Source organism: Protopterus annectens, chromosome 8.part0 (genome assembly GCF_019279795.1).
Source record: "Protopterus annectens isolate FY-2018-M chromosome 8.part0, PAN1.0, whole genome shotgun sequence".
Taxonomy (NCBI): domain Eukaryota; kingdom Metazoa; phylum Chordata; order Ceratodontiformes; family Protopteridae; genus Protopterus; species Protopterus annectens.
Genome location: NC_056741.1, coordinates 1,686,216,021 through 1,686,239,169, shown reverse-complemented (window position 1 = coordinate 1,686,239,169; position 23,149 = coordinate 1,686,216,021). Strand labels below are relative to the sequence as shown.

The window sequence follows — 23,149 nt, the reverse complement described above, 5'->3', positions numbered from 1 at the left end:
CTATTTATAACCGTGTCAAGGTTTAAGTCTCCGCCCTTGTGGTTCTGAGGGATCTAGATTTTTGAGGTGAAGCATATTCATCAAATCTGGGTTTGGCATGGCCTTATATGTCAGGCACAGGTCACCTCTGAGCAAGCGGTATGAGACTGAATAGAGCTGGAGTTCTTTCAGTCGGGCAGCATAAGACATATTTTTGAGACCCTTTATCCTTTTGGTGAGGAACTTTTGGGGCCTTTCAAGCTGCAGCAGGTGTCTGGTCAGATACATTCCGAACGGGGCATTGTACGCAATCATAGGTCTAATGAGTGATGAGTACAGGGGGACGATGACCTCCCTTGATCTAGATGTGAATCCCTTCATGATCAGGTGGGCGATATAGAAGGTTTTCCTAACTACTTTAGCAACATGAGTGTCAAACGAAAGGCTACTGTCAACCTGGGTCCCCAGAGCCCTGATGACTTTTTCTGTGCTCAGTGGATTGCCACCTATATGGTAGCTAGGGGTAACCTTGTTTTTCCCGAAGGGTATGACTATGCATTTTTTGGCGTTTAACTTCAGGCCATGGCTCTGGCACCAGTTATCCATTTCTGTGAGGCCCTTCTGGAGGATATTTGTGTCAGATGTGTTTTCTACTATGGCGCCCAGTTTGCAGTCATCTGCAAACTTTGTCAGCCATAACCCTCCTGTGTTTGCTTGTACTTCAGAAAAGTAGATGCCGAACAAGAGTGGACCCAGGACTGAGCTCTGTGGGACACCACTTGTGACAGGCTTTGAGTCTGACATGGCTCCAGCAACTCTAACCCTGTGGGTTCTGTCTGGATAGCAATCCAATTTTAATTTGATCTTTATCAGAAACAGATTTCCTTCCAGAATTGTGGGTCCTTCTCTTGTACTGAAGACATAGTGGCAGTTGGAAAAAATGTAATGGCTTAAGTTACACTAGTGGCTTTACCCAAGATTCTATTCTAAGTACATGAGCCTTGTAAGTTGATATGAACTGATTTGCCTCCTCCATTACATCTAACATGCTGTCACCATTTAGAAGAGCATTCTTCATTGGGCTGTGAGATATGGTGCTGCTTTTATTATTGGAAGTAGTGGTTGTGGCAAAAGCACTGGGATTTAATTGAATTCAACTATCAAACAGCTGAATGTGTAAACATTGGGTAAGAAGTAGAGTGAAGCTGAGAAATGTTATGAGTGGAACAGCATGGGTTTCTTGTTTATTATTATGTCTGCTGGGGAGTATGAATGTGGACTATTAGGAGAAGTACTGGTTTATATTATGGGTTTGTACTGTTTCTGTATCATATTGAAATATATTTACTACACATTGTGTTTTAGTGATAGAGTTAATTTTAAGTTGCTGTACAGTCTAGCAGTGAGCAGCTTGTTAAATATTTACTTTCATACTCAGATCTTTCAAGCTTTTTCAGTGCTCAGTGTTGAATATTTACTTGTTATTATAGTTATTTTGCAGTTATAGTAACAAATGTAGTAATCATCAATAATAGTTTTTCTTCATGAAATGTACCTTTTGTGTTACTTTACAGGATAACAGTGAAAGCCAACTTCTTCATGATATTATATTAGGAATCATGGTGGAAAATGCAAAGATTGTCAACTTGTCTAATCCTGTAGTTCTCACATTCTGGCATAATTCGTCAACTGTAAGTGTTACTTGAATTAAAACTGTTCCAGCATTGTATAGAAACCAGTAGACTGCGAGATACATGTGCTGCTGTAAACAAGAGCATGGCTGAACAGAGGGAAAGAATGTAGTTGACATATTCTTTCTAGTAGATTCAGATGAGATATAACAGGGATGTTCACTCACACACCTATAAGCTTCATGGAGATGACCAAAGACCTGACATATCATTGTCTTCAGAAGATGAAACCAGAGTAGAATGCCTTCCCTCACTCACCTTTGCTAATAAACAGTGATAATAGTAACAGTAATAATGTATAGTATGATTCTAATTATTATAATATACATATATATATATATATATATATATATATATATATATATATTTATTTATTATTTTATTTTACATTTGTTGACCGGGCTAGTCCAGCTGGATGTATGTCCATTTTCAGTGGAGGCCCGGGGAGAAAAGCTCCAATGGTTATTACAAGTTTAAACAAAAAACATAAAAGGATAGAAGGATAAAAGGATGAAAACAAAGATGAAAAGATTATATACAAAATTGAGTTAGTAGATTGTATACAAAATTGCATTAGTACATGTAAAACACATATAAAAGGAAAAAGCAATTACAAGATAAGATTAATAATCAAATAAGTAATTACTTGCAATACACACATGATAATACATAGCGTGAGTAACAAATTGACAAAGTAATGTGAAAGAAAATTTTTTTTTTTTTGTGTATATGAGATTAAAGAGGGGAACAGTCAGGATATAGGAAAAAGGGAAGGAGGAAATTATGGTAGTGGAAAGGAAGAAGGAAAGGTCAATCAGGGTTGGTACAAGAACATATATATAGTACAATTATTGTAATTATATTTAATATCAATAATAAATACAATATCATTACAATTTATTTGTTAATAAAATGTTAATACAGTTATAAACTCAAAATATGACTCACTGTATTGTTAAATATAAGATAATCCAGAACATGAGATATTTATCAGAGAGATAAATAGCATCAGAACATTCTAGTGATTACTTACTCAGGGTAGTATGTCAATAACCAAATTAGTCTGTTTATACTTTCAGATATAATCTCATGAATACTGGGTATGTATTCAACAACTTTATTATGAACTACTTTTATCTGAGAAGTAAATATCATCAGATCATTCTAGATTACTTAAATATCATGTCATTTTCCCCCTCAGTTCTATGAAGATTCATTCATAAAGTTTCCATCCTGCTCAGTAATTCACACAACTCCTTCACTACTACTTTTGTGTATCTGCCTCCTGCTGTGTCTAATTACAATTTGTGACATATATCTTTTAAGTAGAAGAGATGTCCCAAATAAAATATCTTGGGCGCTATGGAATGATGTGAGTATGTAAGTATCAGGTGCAACTATTTTTCCATAGACATTCTTGAAGTATTATCAGAACCTCATTTGTCATCAATGACCTTTTCTCTTAAATTCAAAGTATCAGAATTACAAATATTATTATTGTGCCAACAATTAGTTGTGATGACATTATATAACAATTATAAAAATCATTACATTTCAACAATATATCACACATAGAATTATTAAACTAGAATGCAAAAATTCTTACAAATTATGATAGTTTACTTCTTCCCTTGTGCACCAACAACACATTTTTCATGGAGTTTTTGTGATTTGCTCATCCTGGGTGACAAACGTAAAGACCAGTATATTGTTAGGATCTGTAGGGATATTTTGATAATGTAACAATATATCCTTAGGATCTGCTTCATAGCCTGGACACCAGACATGCTTTTATATGCATGTCTCTTTATGTAAATGACGCTTTGTTAAAACATGTATTATGTCTTTGTTCATTTTACAGTCTCCTGTTTGTTATATGCCACCAGAAGGCTTTTACTATCATTTAGATATAAGGATTTATATTAGAGATTGACTTTTTTGAAAAGTCAAACACAATATTGCTGATATCATATGACCGACCTTCCAAAATGTGAAAGTGTCCATACTGAGATTGCGGTACTGAGGGGACTGGGGAATTTGCCCTTTTCCCCAGCGATTGGAACCCCTCCCCGAGGATTACTTGGATGAAATGGCCTATGAGCTTCTACCAGGTGAATACATCTCTAAGTTTGCATCAGGTAGCCCAGAAAACTATGACTGCAAACTAAGCAGTGGAAAAATATATATTCAGTGTAAAGTGATTACCCTCAATGTTACAAACAATGAAAAGGTAAATTACAAGTACTTGAAGTCCTTAATTGACCATTTTATCAAAGACAGTGGATCAGGTAAGGATATTGCTGCACAGTATGACTGGCCATAAAAATTGTGCGCAATAAGAAACTTTTTTCATTCTGGCTAATTATCAGCAGTGTAGTTTATTTGACATGGAAAATGATAGTGCATTATTTTATCTCCCACTATGACTTTGTCCATCTGGAACATGTAGCTGACTTAGTTATGAAAATATAAATATGAAAATAGTTATAACAAGTGTCAAACAATGGGTAATATACCCACTGCAATACATCATAGACAACCATAGTGACATTTTGTTTTCCACACCCTGTCCTTTTATATTTTTTGTAAGTCACTAACCTATTTCAAATAATAATACCACTCCAAAGAAGCTATCGGCATCAAATGGAAATGTGCTCAAATGGATTATAGTTATTTTAACATGCATGGCCACTGGACAATATGCTAGTATTAGATTTTTCCACAACTTTGGTTAAGTGTTTTCAAAGTCATATGATGGGCAGAGCAATTTGGCCTGAGATAAATCACTTCAAATCTAAGATGTACTTTTTATCTTCTGGTGTTCTGCATGATTCAGTTTTTAACAACATTTATTAGATGCTTATAAACATTCATTATGGCTAATTTGTTAGCCTGACATGTACTTATTGTTCACTGCTGCAAGCAATGATTTAATACAGGCCAAAGTGCAGGTATTTCTTTTCCAAATTCAAGACTGCTGTCCATACCTGGTATGATATTCAACAACCCTAAGGCTGACCTACTTAACTTTGACTTCATCTGCCATACTAGTTTAGTTAAAAGATCAAAAAAATCAGACAGAGGAATTTACAGAGTGTGGCTGTTTGGGTCATTGTGATCAACAATCTTATTGTTAAATCATATATATTCCTCTCTTATGCAAATGGTTATATACCGTACATGGTTAAATATGTTCTGTCCCTTTAGATTAGAGAAATGATATGTCAGTTATTTTATTTGTCTTATTTTATATTCAATTGCATTTTATGCTGCAACTGTTTTGGTGATTTCAAGACAGGTTACTACTTTCTAATTTTTACTTCCATCTTTATCAGAAATGTGTTACTTTCTCATTTCAGAATGTCTCGTTATAGAAGCACACTAAGCATATAACATTTTCTCATAGGATCGTAGGAGGTTACAAGGCTATTGGCCCTGAGGCCCTGATAAGCCTAGCCAAGAGTTTAGCCCATGTTTAGTAAGTCAGCATCCAGAGCCCCTGTCCAGCAAGAGCATAAGTGGAATTCCAGGAATGTATTTTCTGTTTCCCATCCAGTTATCCAGGTTGCGCTTAAAAAGGGATAATGAGGTACTCTACTTGATGTGGAGAGTGATTCTATTCCACAGATGTAGTAGTCTCTGGAACACAAATCTGTCCTGCCAAGAAGTCCTATTGATATTACAGACGAGGTTGAGGTCGCACATATAGGTTGCTCGATTGGAGCTTGACTTGCGGCTTCAAGGCGGGGTCTGAGATTGCTTTGTATGCCAGACAGAGGTCACCTCTGAGGAGTCTGTATGAAACTGAGTAGAGGGACAGGGCTTTTAGCCTATCTGTGCAGGGTAGGTGTTTGAGGCCCTGGATTCTCCTGGTGAGGAACCTCTGTGGTCTCTCCAGCTGCTGCATGTGCTTTGCAAGGTACATGCCGAAGGGGACATTGTACTCAATAATTGACCGTAAAAGGGAAGAATACAGGGATCTTATGACCTCTTTGTCCCTGGATGAGATACCCTTACTTATGAGGTCGACCATGTAGAAAGCTTTCCGCACAATGAAGCGACATGGCGGTGAAAAGTCAGGGTGTCCAAATCCCTCACTACTGATTGTGTACTTAGGACGTTGTTATTAATGTGATATGTGAGGATGTCACTCTCCCCAAAGGGGATGATGATGCATTTTTTGGCATTCAGCTTGAGGCCATGTTCATGAATTATTTCTATTTCTGCATTTTGTGTGTGTGTGTGGTTTACATATACAGCTAGAATAGGTTTGAAAAGCTATATTTTGTTGCCTTTTTATCTTAATTATAAAGTCCAGAAATCACCAGTATATAGCATTTCTAAGGTGTATTGTATTACATTGTAGAATGTTCAGATTGGTGATTAAGGATGTCCTCTTAACCTCACATCTTTGCCCTTTTTATTTTGTTACTAATAAATTGTCATTAATAATTATTGTATTATATGTTGCATAATTGTTTATATATTTTCTATGATGTATTTGTGGGTGTGTGGCACAGACACTTTTGCAATTAAGATTTAGGTGGTGGCTTGATTTAAAAAGACAAACCAGTAGTTTAAAGAGTATAAGTGCTGACTTGGTCCCATAGATGCAGAGATATTAATTAAATACCAACCAGGTAGCCAGTTAAATATTCAGTCATAATATTACTAGCTACTCTTAACAATTACAGAAAGATTAATTTCCTTGGGAACTGTGGTGACACCATAACTATTTCTGTGGTATGAATAATAAATGCTTTAAAGGAGTTAGAATGGGTATTTGGCTCACATGATCATAGGATGTACATGGCATTTGTGCCAGAGACTGTGTAGGTCTTGCCAGTAACCACTTGAGGTTCAGCCATGTTATTCAAAGAGGGCAAGGGCTATACATCCTGGTGTAACTCAAAGGGTTTTCATTCAATCATACCAGCTACATCTGAAAGATGGTAAGGAGTCACCTTGCTTGATCCCCACAGAAAGGTTATTTCAAAGTAGAGGAGATGCTGGGTGATGAACCTGTCCCTCTATTCTCTTTTAATTATCTCAGTAGATCCCTGGCTCTAGTGTTGGCTGCACTATCTGATTTACCAAGAAAAGGGAGGCCAAGGATAGCAAGATGCTAAGGGCATGGTAAGTGAGGTACGAACCTCTCTTCAGTAGTCTGTACAGCACAGAGTACATGGACAAGGCTTCCAATCTCTCATGGTAACTAAGATTTTTGAGATAACGTAACAAAATTCATACACAGCCAGACTGTATAACAAATGCAAATAAAGGACATTACACCTTATAGGACATGACAGGCTTCTGATGCTTTACTTGTGTTTGTTGTATTGTGTGAAAATAGTGTTAACACAGAATGTAAGATTTTTCAAGACATGAGCCTGTTCTAATTTATTAAAAGTAGCACGTGGTTCTAGTTATGATATTACTGCAATACAATGCAGCTTTTTAGTAATTAATAGCAGTCTAATCTGTGACATTTTCTGTAAACGTGTTAAGGAAATGTCATGAAGTAGCAATCAGCTCCTCAGTGATCCTGCACATCTATGCTTAGCGAAAGAAGCTCCTGTACCTGCGTGCCTTCTGTGCACAACAATGTATATTGCTGTGGTGTGTATATAATAGCTGCCCAGCCTGGGTTCTTTTGGATTCTTTTGTATAAAGTTTTGCATGTAATTTAAGAATTGTACCAGTATAAGGCTTTCTTTTCTGTGAAAGGTAGATAAACTAAGACTATGCTGGAAAATTGCTTGGAAGAATCATTGTAGAAATTACATAAGCAGTTGAAAGATTTTTTGTAAAAGCCACTGGGAAATTATACGGAGGCCACAAGGAGCATTATAGACTCTGGGATTCAGAAAGTTTTTTTGCTGTGATATCTGATGTTATGTGAAGAACAGCCATGCCCCCAGGTTTTAGACACAACAAACATGATTTTGGAAGCACAGAGAAGGGTAACAAATTCAGCAAGTGATTTAGCAGGATGTAGAACTTAAAAGGACAAAATACATACAATAATGTCTTGGGTGTTGTTGAATGTGCATCTAGTGGTGCGTGATCCTGTGATGTGTATTAAAATCTTTGCAGTGGGTGTAGTGTTAGATAACATTCAGATACAAAATCAGTTATAGCAGGATACAAACATTCAGTAAGAGGACGTACCAGAAACATTTGTGGAGGAGGTGCCTTTTGATCATCCTGTGAAGGAACTGGTTGCAGGAGATGATGACTCTTGATAAAGGTTGGTGCAGTATTCCATGGCACTGATCAAGAGTCAGCATCTGGCTCATAACTATGGGTCAGAAGGGTCAGAATAAAGTTGTACATATAACATAAAAAATTATGCATGCAAAGCTATTCTATGGCTTTGTCAGCCCATGCATTGACTCCAACGCTGTGCCTCAGGCATGGATGAACCATTTAACAGAATACTGAGAGCATGGCACAGCTGTCATAATATACAGAGGTAAGGAGAACCCATGTCCCCATACATGAGTACACCCTCTCACGGGAAAGTCACAGGCCTTATCCACACCACACAGGGAGTATGAAATGCTCTATAGGCAAGAACACTCTTATACTATGGGCAGTCTCTGCATGAACATGACACATTAATATTCATTCTCATCATCCTATAATGCCCTAAACACTGGTATGGAGATGGTAGTGCTATGGGTTAGGACTGCATTCTCCATCACTGAAGTTGGGCATCCTCACTAGAAGGAGTGGTGGATTTAACACAGGAAGTGCATTGTCCATAATGTGCATGTACACAGGAACAATACTGCATGCAGTCTCCTGACTCATGCCCATGTTGACCTATGTACTCTCTCAGGTCTTCACACAGACCATATACTATACTGATTAGCTGAAGCTCACCTCTGGCCATCTCTGTATCTGTCTGTCTTTGCAGACATGCTGGGTATTAGCCATGGAGTCAATTAGTTAGGAGGTGAGCAGTACTCATGTTGTGTTCAGTTACTGGCCTCACCTCTGATGCCTTGATGTCATCAACTCACTATAAGAAGCTGGCAGCAAACAAGGGGAACTATGCTGCAAGTGATCAGCCCACTTCCTGGGTAAATGTTTCAGCTTCTTTGTGTCTATGGGTTTCATCATGGGTCTTTGGGGTGAGTTACACTGGCACAGAAAATGTGTCCATGGAATATGGAGGGCCTGAGACCAAGACGTGTACCAAAAAAATAGGGCTGTGACAGTTGTGAACATTATCCTACAAACTACTGTAAATTACATTCCACTCTGCTACAGGCCCCATGAGGAGCTCAGTGTCTCTCCAACCTAACACCACTCTTAAGTATTCAACTGTGGTACCACCTTTATCATTCTTATAAGAAAAGCGCAGTCCGGGTCTGAACAGTCTGCAAACAGCTAAATTTAACTTTGAGTATGTGTGTACCTGTTTGCACCAATATTCATTTTCCCCTGGAGAGCACTCTGCTTTGGCTTGTAAGAAGCCCCCCCCCCACCCCCCCCCCACACACACACACTCATCTTCCACTTTCTCGCTTATTCCCTTCTCTTAGCAAATAGTATCCATAACTGATCAATACTTTGTGTTTGTTAATTTAAACTGAGACCACAGTAGCCTACTGATACAAGGTTATCCTGTTTTTCCACCTGAGAAATGGTTAAGAAATGACTTACAGTTTCAGAGTAGTCCTTGTTCACTTGTGATTGTTTCTTAAACACTAACTTGTCTTTGCTTTGGCTCATTAGCAGCAGTGCAAAGAACTGCCTGCTCACACCCTTTTTAACCCCTCCCCTTCCCTGTTTATTACCTTAAGACTATCCCAAAGTTAATAAATATTACCTGTGGCAGGCACCATTTTTAAAATCACAATCCTCTCTGCTACAGGCCCCATGAGGAGCTCAGTGTCTCTCCAATAAGTGTTTTACAACTGAAAATGCCTATTTATGTTGAATTGTGTTAGACATTTTAGAACTGTATATGTTTATGTTGAATTGTGTTAGACATCTAGCATGATTTATGTTTTATTATTGGAAGTTACTATGCCATGCTAGCATTTTGTCTGCACCAAGTTGTTTTTAGTATAATAGTATGGTCTATTTGCATAACTTGTTCACTAATGTTATTCATGTAATTGTGTTGTGTGAGACAGCTCACACTGATGTCTAATTATTTCTATATAATTGTGATGTTACTGATGGATAGAATCACATTAGACAACCTCGACAGAGTGCTGCTCACTATATTTTTATCTGTGACTGCATAACTGTATTGAGGTTTCTTCTAACAAATGTTTTTCCAATGGGCTCAGTATTTGTATATACTAATAGTTTGTTCAAGACATATTTTGCTGCATACAGTAGCTATTTGCTCAGTTTGTTTTTTGTAATTTTTATAATATATCTTAACTGCCTCAAAGTGCTTATTCCTCTATGTGCTCTTCTTTTCTAGACCTAACACCACTCTTAAGTATTCAACTACGGTACCACCTTTATCATTCTTATAAGAAAAGTGCAGTCCGGGTCTGAACTGTCTGCAAACAGCTAAATTTAACTTTGAGTATGTGTCTTTCTGTTTGAGCCAATATTCATTTTCCTGTGGAGAGCACTCTGCTTTGGCTTGTAAGCAGTCCCCCCACCCCTCACACACTCACACACACTCACACACACACACACACACACACACACACACACACACACACACACACACACACACACACACACACACACACACACACAGACATCTTCCAAATTCTCTCTTATTCCCTTCTGTTAGCAAATAGTATCCAGAACTGATCAATACTGTGTGTGTGTCTGTTAATTTAAACTGAGACCACAGTAACCTACTGATGCAAGTTTATCAAGTTTGTCCACCTCAGAAATGTTTAAGAAATGACTTACAGTTTCAGAGCAGTCCTTGGTCAACTGTGATTGTTTCTTAAACACAAACTTGTCTTTGCTTTGTCTCATTAGCAACAGTACAAAGAACTGCCTGCTCACACCCTTGTTCTCCCCTCCCACTTCCCTGTTTATTACCTTAAGACAATCCCAAAGTTAATAAATATTACCTGTGGCAGGCACCATTTTTAAAACTACAATCCACTCTGCTATAGGCCGCATGAGGAGCTCAGTGTCTCTCCAGTAAGTGTTTTACAACTGTAAATGCCTATTTATGTTGAATTGTGTTAGACAGTTTACAACTGTATATGTTTAAGCTGAATTGTGTTAGACATCTAACATGATTTATGCTTTATTATTGGAAGTTACTATGCCATGCTAGAATTTTGTCTGCACCAAGTTGTTTTAGTATAATAGTATGGTCTATTTGAATAGCTGCACCTTGTTCACTAATGTTATTCATGTAATTGTGTTGTGTGAGACAGCTCATACTGGTGTCTAATTATTTCTATATAATTGTGCTGTTACTGGTGGATAAAATCACATTAGACTACCTTGACAGAGTGCTGCTCGCTATATTTTTATCTGTGACTGCATAACTGTCTTGAGATTTCTTCTAACAGATGTTTTTTCCAATTGGCTGAGTATCTGCATATACTAATAGATGGTTCAAGAGATATTTTGCTGCATACAGTAGCTATTTGCTCAGTTTGATTTTTGTAATCTTTATAATATATCTTTACCATCTCAGAGTGCTTACTCCTCTCTGTACTCTTCTTTTCTAGACCTAACACCACTCTTAAGTATTCAACTTCGGTGCCACCTTTATTATTCTTATAAGAAAAGTGCAGTCTGGATATGAACTGTCTGCAAACAGCTAAATTTAACATTGAGTATGTGTCTCCCTGTTTGAGCCAGTATTCATTTTCCCCTGGAGAGCACTCTGCCTGACTTGTAACCAGCCCCCCCCCCCACACACACACACACACACACACACACACACACACACACACACACACACACACACACACACACACACACACACACACACACACACTCATGTTCCACTTTGTCTCTTTTTTCCTTCTGTTAGTAAATAGTATCCATAACTGATCAATACTTTGTGTTTGTTATTTTAAACTGAGACCACAGTAGCCTACTGATACAAGGTTATTCTGTTTTTCCACCTGAGAAATGGTTAAGAAAAGACTTACAGTTTCAGAGCAGTCCTTGGTCAATTGTGATTGTTTCTTAAACACAAACCTGTCTTTGCTCTGGCTCATTAGCAGCAGTACAAAGAACTGCCTGCTCACACCCTTGTTCTCCCCTCCCCCTTCCCTGTTTATTACCTTAAGACAATCCCAAAGTTAATAAATATTACCCGTGTCAGGCACCATTTTAAAAACCACAATCCTCTCTGCTACAGGCCCCATGAGGAGCCCAGTGTCTCACCAATAAGCGTTTTACAACTGTAAATGCCTATTTATGTTGAATTGTGTTAGACATTTTACAACTGTATATGTTTATGTTGAATTGTGTTAGACATCTAGCATGATTTATGCTTTATTATTGGAAGTTACTATGCCATGCTGGCATTTTGTCTCCACCAAGTTGTTTTTAGTATAATAGTATGGTCTATTTGCATAACTTGTTCACTAATGTTATTCATGTAATTGTGTTGTATGAGATAGCTCATACTGATGTCTAATTATTTCTATATAATTGTGATGTTACTGATGGATAGAATCACATTACACAACCGCGACAGAGTGCTGCTCACTATATTTTTTGTGACTGCCTAACTGTCTTGAAGTTTCTTCTAACAGATGTTTTTCCAATGGGCTCAGTATCTGTATATACTAATAGTTTGTTCAAGACATATTTTGCTGCATACAGTAGCTATTTGCTCAGTTTGTTTTTTGTAATTTTTATAATATAGTTTAACTGCCTTAAAGTGCTTATTCCTCTCTGTACTCTTCTTTTCTAGACCTAACACCACTCTTAAGTATTCAATTGCGGTACCAACTTTATCATTCTTATAAGAAAAGTGCAGTCCGGGTCTGAACTGTCTGCAAACAGCTAAATTTAACTTTGAGTATGTGTCTTCCTTTTTGAGCTAATATTCATTTTCCCCTGGAGAGCACTCTGCTTTGGCTTGTAAGCAGTCCCCCCACCCCTCACACACGCACACACACACACACACACACACACACACACACACACACACACACACACACACACACACACACACACACACACACACACGCGCACACACAGACATCTTCTACTTTCTCTCTTATTCCCTTCTGTTAGCAAATAGTATCCATAACTGATCAATACTTTGTGTTTGTTATTTTAAACTGAGACCACAGTAGCCTACTGATACAAGGTTATCCTGTTTTTCCTCCTGAGAAATGGTTAAGAAATGACTTACAGTTTCAGAGCAGTCATTGGTCAATTGTGATTGTTTCTTAAACACAAACTTGTCTTTGCTTCGTCTCATTAGCAGCAGTATAGAGAACAGCCTGCTCAGACCCTTGTTCTCTCCTCCTCCTTCCCTGTTTATTATTTTAGGACAATCCCAAAGTTAATAAATATTACCTGTGGCAGGCACCATTTTTAAAACTGCAGTCCACTCTGCAACAGGCCCCGTGAGGAGCTCAGTGTCTCTCCAGTAAATGTTTTACAACTGTAAATGCCTATTTATGTTGAATTGTGTTCCACATTTTACAACTGTATATGCTTATGTTGAACTGTTTTAGACATCTGACATGATTTATGCTTTATTATTGGAAGTTACTATGCCATGCTAGCATTTTGTCTGCACCAAGTTCTTTTTAGTATAATAGTATGGTGTATTTGCATAGCTGCACCTTCTTCACTAATGTTATTCATGTAATTGTGTTAAGTGAGACAGCTCATACTGATGTCTAATTATTTCTATATAATTGTGCTGTTACTGGTGGATAGAATCACATTAGGCAACCTTGACAGAGTGCTGCTCACTATATTTTTATCTGTGACTACATAACTGTATTGAGGTTTCTTCTAACAGATGTTTTTCCAATTGGCTCAGTATCTGCATATACTAATAGTTGGTTCAAGACATATTTTGCTGCATACAGTAGTTATTTGCTCAGTTTGTTTTTTGTAACCTTTATAAAATATATTTACCATCTCAAAGTGCTTACTCCTCTCTGTACTCTTCTTTTCTAGACCAAACACCACTCTTAAGTATTCAACTGCGGTAACACCTTTATCATTCTTATACGAAAAGCGTAGTCTGGGTCAGAACTTTCTGCAAACAGCTAAATTTAACTTTGAGTATGTCTCTACCTATTTGAGCCAATATTCATTTTCACCTGGAGAGCACTCTACTTTTGCTTGTAAGCAGCCCACCCCCCGCACACACACAAACATACAGACACACACACACACACACACACACACACACGGAACACACACGGACACACACACACACACACACACACACACACACACACACACACACACACACACACACACACACTCATGTTCCTCTTTCTCTCTTATTCCCTTCTGTTAGTAAATAGTATCCATAACTGATCAATACTGTGTCTTTGTTAATTTAAACTGAGACCACAGTAGCCTACTTATACAAGGTTATCCTGTTTTTCCACCTGAGAATGGTTAAGAAATGACTTACAGTTTCAGAACTGTCCTTGGACAATTGTGATTGTTTCTTAAACACAAACCTGTCTTTGCCCTGGCTCATTAGCAGCAGTACAAAGAACTGCTTGCTCACACCCATGTTCTCCCCTCCCCCTTCCCTGTTTATTACCTTAAGACAATCCCAAAGTTAATAAATATTAGCTGTGGCAGGCAACATTTTGAAAACTACAATCCACTCTGCTACAGGCCCCATGAGGAGCTCAGTGTCTCTCTAGTAAATGTTTTACAACTGTAAATGCCTATATATGTTGAATTGTGTTAGACATTTTACAACTGTATATGTTTAAGTTGAATTGTGTTAGACATCTAATATGATTTATGCTTTATTATTGGAAGTTACTATGCCATGCTAGGATTTTGTCTGCACCGAGTTGTTTTTAGTATAATAGTATGGTCTATTTGCATAGCTGCACCTTGTTCACTAATTTTATTCATGTAATTGTGCTGTGTGAGACAGCTCATACTGGTGTCTAATTATTTCTATATAATTGTGCTGTCACTGGTGGATAGAATCACATTAGACAACCTCGTCAGAGTGCTGCTCGCTATATTTTATTTTGTGATTGCATAACTGTCTTGAGCTTTCTTCTAACAGATGTTTTTCCAATGGGCTCAGTATCTGCATATACTAATAGTTGCTTCAAGACATATTTTGCTGCATACAGTAGCTATTTGCTCAGTTTGTTTTTTGTAACCTTTATAATATATCATTACCATCTCAAAGTGCTTATTCCTCTCTGTACTCTTCTTTTCTAGACCTAACACCACGCTTAAGTATTCAACTGCGGTACCACCTTTATCATTCTTACAAGAAAAGCGCAGGCCGGGTCTAAACTGTCTGCAAACAGCTAAATTTAACTTTGAGTATGTGTCTTCCTGTTTGAGCCAATATTCATTTCCCTCTGGAGAGCATTCTGCTGTGGCTTGTAAGCAGCCCCCCAACCCCCCCACACACACTCATCTTCCACTTTCTCTTTTATTCCCTTCTGTTAGCAAATAGTATCCATAACTGATCAATACTGTGTGTTTGCTAATTTAAACTGAGACCACAGTAGCCTACCGATACAAGGTCATCCTGTTTTTCCACCTGAGAAATGGTTAAGAAATGACTTACAGTTTCAGAGCAGTGCTAGTTCACTTGTGATTGTTTCTTAATCACCAACTTGTCTTTGCATTGGCTCATTAGCAGCAGTGCAAAGAACTGCCTGCTCACACCCTTTTTCTCCCCTCCCCCTTCCCTGTTTATTAACTTTAACACAATCCCAAAGTTAATAAATATTATCTGTGGCAGGCACCATTTTTAAAACTACAATCCTCTCTGCTACAGGCCCCATGAGGAGCTCAGTGTCTCTCCAGTAAGTGTTTTAGAACTGTAAATGCCTATGTATGTTGAGTTGTGTTAAACATCTAACATGATTTATGCTTTATTATTGGAAGTTACTATGCCATGCTTGCATTTTGTCTGCACCAAGTTGTTTTTAGTATATAGTATGGTCTATTTGCATAGCTGCACCTTGTTCACTAATGTTATTCATGTAATTGTGTTGTGTGAGACAGCTCATACTGATGTCTAATTATTTCTATATAATTGTGCTGTTACTGATGGATAGAATCACATTAGACAACCTCGACAGAGTGCTGCTCACTACATTTTTATCTGTGACTGCATAACTGTCTTGAGGTTTCTTCTAACAGATGTTTTTCCAATGGGCTCCGTATCTGTATATACTGATAGGTTGTTCAAGACATATTTTGCTGCATACAGTAGCTATTTGTTCAGTTTGTTTTTTTGTAATCTTTACAATATATCTTAACCATCTCAAAGTGCTTATTCCCCTCTGTACTCTTCTTTTCTAGACCTAACACCACTCTTAAGTACTCAACTGCGGTACCACCTTTATCATTCTTATAAGAAAAGTGCAGTCCAAGTCTGAACTGTCTGCAAACAGCTAAATTTAACTTTGAGTATGTGACTTCCTGTTTGAGCCAATATTCATTTTACCCTGGAGGGCACTCTGCTTTGGCTTGTAAGCAGCCCTCCCACCCCTCACACACACGCACACACGCACACACGCACACACGCACACACGCACACACACACACACACACACACACACACACACACACACACACACACACACACAAACATCTTCCACTTTCTCTCTTATTCCCTTCTGTTAGCAAATAGTATCCATAACTTCTCAACACTTTGTTTTTGGTAATTTAAACTGAGACCACAGTAGCCTACTGATACAAGGCTATCCTGTTTTTCCACCTGAGAAATGGTTAAGAAATGACTTACAGTTTCAGAGCAGTCATTGGTCAATTGTGATTGTTTCTGAAACACAAACTTGTCTTTGCACTGGCTAATTAGCAGCAGTATAAAGAACAGCCTGCTCAGACCCCTGTTCTCCCCTCCCCCTTCCCTGTTTATTACTTTAGGACAATCCCAAAGATAATAAATATTACCTGTGGCAGGCACCATTTTTAAAACTGCAGTCCACTCTGCTACAGGTCCCTTGAGGAGCTCAGTGTCACTCCAGTAAGTGTTTTACAACTGTAAATGCCTATTTATGTTGAATTGTGTTAGACATTTTACAACTGTATATGTTTATGTTGAATTGTGTTAGTCATCTAACATGATTTATTCTTTATTATTGGAAGTTACTATGCCATGCTAGCATTTTGTCTGCACCAAGTTGTTTTTAGTATAATAGTATGGTCTATTTGCATAGCTGCACCTTGTTCTCTAATGTTATTCATGTAATTGTGTTGTGTGAGACAGCTTATACTGGTATCTAATTATTTCTATATAATTGTGCTGTTACTGGTGGATAGAATCACATTAGACAACCTTGACACAGTGCTGCTCGCTATATTTTTATCTGTGACTGCATAACTGTCTTGAAGTTTCTTCTAACAAATGTTTTTCCAATTGGCTCAGTATCTGCATATACTAATAGTTGGTTGAAGACATATTTTGCTGCATACAGTAGCAATTTGCTCAGTTTGTTTTTTGTAATTTTTATAATATATCTTTACCATCTCAAAGTGCTTACTCCTCTCTGTACTCTTCTTTTCTAGACCTAACACCACTCTTAAGTATTCAACTGTGGTACCACCTTTATCATTCTTATAAGAAAAGCGCAGTCTGGGTTTAAACAGTCTGCAAACAGCTAAATTTAACTTTGAGTATGTCTGTACCTGTTTGCGCCAATATTCATTTTCCCCTGGAGAGCACTCTGCTTTGCTTGTAAGCAGCCCCCCCACACACACACACAGACATACACAGACATCTTCCAGTTTCTCTCTTATTCCCTTCTGTTAGCAAATAGTATCCATAACTGATCAATACTTTGTGTTTGTTAATTTAAACTGAGACCACAGTAGCCTACTGATACAAGGTTATCCTGTTTTTCCACCTGAGAAATGGTTAAGAAATGACTTACAGTTTCAGAGCAGTCATTGGTCAATTGTGATTGTTTCTTAAACACAAACGTGTCTTTGCTTTGGCTCATTAGCAGCAGTACAAAGAACTGCCTGCTCAGACCCCTGTTCTCCCCTCCCTCTTCCCTGTTTATTACTTTAAGACAATCCCAAAGTTAATAAATATTACCCGTGGCAGGCACCATTTTTAAAACTACAATCCACTATGCTACAGGCCCCATGAGGAGCTCAATGTCTCTCCAGTAAGTGTTTTACAACTGTAAATGCCTATTTATGTTGAATTGTGTTAGATATTTTACAACTATATATGTTTATGTTGAATTGTGTTAGACATCTAACATGATTTATGCTTTATTATTGGAAGTTACTATCCCATGCTAGCATTTTGTCTGCACCAAGTTGTTTTTAGTATAATAGTATGGTCTTTTTGCATAGTTGCACCTTGTTCTCTAATGTTATTAATGTAATTGTGTTGTATGAGACAGCTCATACTGGTGTCTAATTATTTCTATATAATTGTGCTGTTACTGGTGGATAGAATCACATTAGACAACCTCCACAGAGTACTGCTTGCTATATTTTTATCTATGACTGTATAACTGTCTTGAGGTTTCTTCTAACAGATGTTTTTCCAATTGGCTCAGTATCTGCATATACTAATAGTTGGTTCAAGACATATTTTGCTGCATACAGTAGCTATTTGCTCAGGTTGTTTTTTGTAATCTTTATGATATATCTTTACCGTCTCAAAGTGCTTATTCCTCTCTGTACTCTTCTTTTCTAGACCTAACACCATTCTTAAGTATTCAACTGCGGTACCACCTTTATCATTCTTATAAGAAAAGCGCAGTCCGGGTCTGAACTGTCTGCAAACAGCTAAATTTAACTTTGAGTATGTGTCTACCTGTTTGAGCCAATATTCATTTGTCCCTGGAGAGCACTCTGCTTTGGCTTGTAAGCAGCCCCCCCCACACTCACACACTCATCTTCCACTTTCTCTCTTTATTCCCTTCTGTTAGCAAATAGTATCAATAACTGATCAATAGTGTATGTTTGTTCATTTAAACTGAGACCACAGTAGCCTACTGATACAAGTTTATCCTGTGTTTCCACCTGAGAAATGGTTAAGAAATGACTTACTGTTTCGGAGCAGTACTTGGTCAGTTGTGATTGTTTCTTAAACACAAACTTGTCTTTGCTTTGGCTCATTAGCAGCAGTACAAAGAACTGCCTGCTCACACCCTTGTTCTCCCCTCCCCCTTCCCTGTTTATTACCTTAAGACAATCCCAAAGTTAATAAATATTACCTTTGGCAGACATATTTTTAAATCTACAACCACCCTTGTCACTATCATATGTTTATTTATCAGTTAACTCTGTTACCTGATTGTTTCTAGCCCTCTCATAAGAGCAACTAACATGGTCTCTATCCGCTTCGCTCCCCACTCTGCCCCCAGTGGTCCCACCTTTATTACACTCGCAAACTCCACCCATCTTTCCAATAGCAAACCACAGCGCTAACCCAACACTACCTTTTCCATCTTCCCACTACTATCACACCTCCTCAACTAACATGTACACGCATACCTTACCTATGCTCACTGCATGCACTCTCCTTGCATATCTTATATTCTACCAAAGCTCTATCATTCCCCAACTCAACCACTACCACTGTACTACTACTCACACCACCACTCATGTCTCATCCTTACTCAGCTTTCCTCCCACCAACTCAAGAACCATCCCTATGCACTCCCGACATATTTTACCAACTATATTACTCAAACATGAAGCATCCCTACAACTTAACATAGTAACCCTCCCACCATACCTATTACCCACAGAGCACAATCATAAAGTTTCCCTTATAAACAAACACATTCAAAAACTGAGAAAACTAATAACCTCATGCATATCAAAACTAGCCCTAAGTGGAGACATCCACCTCAACCCTGGACCTACCATCTCCAACTCCAATCCTCATAATCAGACTAGAAACCACAACTTCTCCCATATTACAGCCAATAGAAAGCCAAGTGACTTCCTTCTACTAAGCCTAAATATTAGAATTACATCCAACAAAGTCCATGAACTCCATGCCACCATAGACTTGCACTCCCCAGATATAATCATCCTGACAGAAACCTGGCTAAAACCTCACATTACCAGTGAGCAAATACTCCCTACAGGTTATGGCATACTAAGAGTAGACCGGCTAAACAAGAAATGAGGCAGTGTAGCTATAATATTTAAACAGCATCTAAACATCCAGATCTTAAAATCATCAGCTCCACAAATTGGCAATGAAGAAATAATATATACCAACCTCAAAATAAACCAAAACAAAACCATCAGCATAATTGGATTCTACTTCCCATCTGGCCAAAATATCCCTACACTAGAAAACCTGATCAACTGGTCTACCCACCATCTCCCCCAAGAAACTGTAATTTTAGGTGATTTCAGTATTGACTGGCAATCCTGTTCTGGCAACCATCCAACCCATCATGTAAACCTTCATGGCTTCACCCAACTAGTCCAGCCGCCAACCAGGATAAATAAAAACTCCAGCAAGCACACTACCCTGGATTGGATACTAGTCAGTAAGAGCCCCCAGTCATATATAACAGGCTGCTTATCTGATAGCCTCTGTGATCACTCCCCAACATTCCTAATCAAAAAAATACCTATACCAAGCTAAACCTGTCATCTACCATCAAATACGTAAAAAATTAAACTTTAACCCACTCACATTCATCTCATCCCTCAAAGAATGTAACTGGCATCCTCTAAAGTACCTCAGTCTTGATGAAGCAGTTGAATGTTTTAATACTACCTTCCTGAGCATCCTTAATTACAATGCCCCCATAAGACTTTCCAGAATCAAAGCACAATCCTCCCCATGGCTACAGAAAACCACTAAGTTAGAAATGAAAATCAGGGATAAAGCCTGGCGCAAAACCAAAACCCCCTCTGCTAGAAAGAAATTCCTAGAACTACGCAATAGAGTCAAAAAGCTAATAAAACAGGACAAATTCCAATACTACCAGTCTGCCCTAGACTCCTCCCAACACAGCCCCAAACGATTTTGGTTCTCCATAAACTCCATCCTCAACCCAGGTAAAGTCAGTACCCCTCCTCCTAACATCCCTCACTCCTCAGAAAATATTGCTACCTCATTCAACACACACTTCACACAAACCATACTACCATTAGCTAAACAACACAACCCCCTTCCCTCCAACCCACACCTTCAACTAGTAATCTCCGCACTGCCTTCTCTTTTTCTCCTGTACCTACCTCCAACATAAAAAAACTCTTAACTAAACTTAAGCCCACCAAATTAGCAGCAGATAACCTCCCAAGTGAATACCTACAAATCGCAGCTGATGCTCTGGCCTACCCAGTATCCATCTTGATTGACCGATCTCTGTCAGAAAGTTACGTTCCCACACTGTGGAAAGTATCACATATAATTCCCCTCCACAAAGGCGGACCCTCCACAGAACTAACCAATTACTGCCCCATAGCTATTCTGTCTCCACTCTCCAAAATACTAGAGAGATACATACACTCTCAGGTCTCAGACTACCTCCTTACTAACAACCTCCTTTAGAATACTCAGCATGGTTTCTGACCAAACCATAGCACCACCACTGCCTTACTCTCCTTTACTAACACTATCCTTCAGCATAAAATCAATGGCTATCTCTCCTCTGATACTTTCCTAGACCTATCTAAAGCATTTGACATGGTCCCACACAAACAACTTATCTCTGTCCTCAGTAACCTATCCTACTCACAATCAGTCACCAACTGGTTTCAGAGTTACCTGTCTGACTGCCAACAATCCATTGTATGGCAGAATGACATATCTCCCCAACTACCTGTCTCCATAAGGGTTCCACAAGGATCCATCCTTGGACCCCTACTCTTCTCTGTTTTCACCAATAATCTAGCCTCTGCCACCAAACATGGCATACACATACAATATGCAGATGACTCAACCGTCATCTGCTCAGCCCAGTCCCTACCCAAACTGCCAAAAGTCACACAGGAAGCCTTTTCCTCTGTTGAAACTTGGTTATCTGATGCCCAATTAATACTCAACTCAAACAAAACTAAACTACTCATCTTCCAACCCACCAAACATACTCAAAACATCTCTCACTTTAACATCATAGCAAAAGGCAACACCACTATATACCCAACTGAACACACCAAATTGCTAGGAGTGGAAATAGACAATAAACTAAAATTTGACATTCACATATCCATGACCATAAAAAAAGTCCACAAAAAACTAGGAGCGTTATACAGAAATAAGCAACTTCTCACCAAAGCAGCAAAGATTTCAATAGCAAATTCCCATCTTATCTCCACCCTACTTTATGCCTCTCCAATATATGCCATCCTAAGGCAATGCGATCTAAACAAGCTAGAGACCTGCTACAACAAAATCACCAAATTCGCCACAGGGGCATCCTACCGTAGTCACCACTGTCTCTCACTTGCTGAACTGGGCTGGCTTGAGCTCCCTCGCCTTCTTCAATGGTATCAACTCTCACTCACCCACAAACTAGTAAACCATCCACTAAATGTCCCATCCCTCCAGAATCTACTCCAACCCTATCACACCACCAGACCATTAAGATCCAGTAACAAAAATCACTTGCAGATCACTAAAGCCAGTAACTCTGCTGGTGAAGCACTATTCTCTTGCACCATAGCCAAATTATGGAACTCCCTCCCTCCCACAATTACCTCCGTACCATCATGCACCCACTTCAAAACTAAAAGCGCACCTAAAAGCATGCTGGCTATGCCCTTGCAACTCCCACTCTAATATCACCCACCCCATCCAACCACTACCTTTCTTTCCACTCCACTAACTACCTTGATTATAGCAAGCTCAGATGCTCATAAGCCTAGTACTTATTATACAGCAGGAATTTCTTATTGTAACATTTGTTAATGTCTGTTGTGTACTTCACAGATAAAGATTCTAGTTGTCTACTGATGTACTATGTTCATCTGTAAATATGTTGTAAGTAATTGCTATGTAAATTGTTAATCGCTATGTAATCCAATGTAACTACTGTCTGTTTATTTTAACTGTGGAGCTTTTCTCCCCAGGCCTCCACTGAAAATGGACCTACGTCCAGTCGGACACTCCCAGTCAACAAATAAAAATAACTAATAAATCCTACTCCCAAGCTGTCAGGAAAAAAGAGTTTACCTTTTTATGAATTTGCATTGTAATGAGTATCTATGTTTTATTGATGATATATTTTTTTTTATGGGCTGTATCACACAATGAATTTACAAATTTTGTACAGATTTTACATGGGCAGTCAGATTATTTGAAATTTAAATTCATATGTGATTTGCATGAAATTAATTATCTGGACATTGCAGTTTACAAA

At 38.3% G+C, this 23,149-nt stretch overlaps 1 protein-coding gene across 1 annotated transcript in view; it reads left to right on the top strand.

Moving 5' to 3' along the window:
• The first annotated feature begins 1,553 nt into the window (after positions 1–1,553).
• The window catches only part of LOC122808531 (adhesion G-protein coupled receptor G1-like), a 953,755-nt gene continuing 932,159 nt past the window's right edge, over positions 1,554–23,149 (top strand). Inside the window, exon 1 of the mRNA XM_044079485.1 lies at positions 1,554–1,670. Within this exon, the coding sequence (XP_043935420.1) occupies positions 1,599–1,670 (72 nt within the window). The 5' untranslated portion in view covers positions 1,554–1,598. The remainder of the gene's footprint in view (positions 1,671–23,149) is intronic.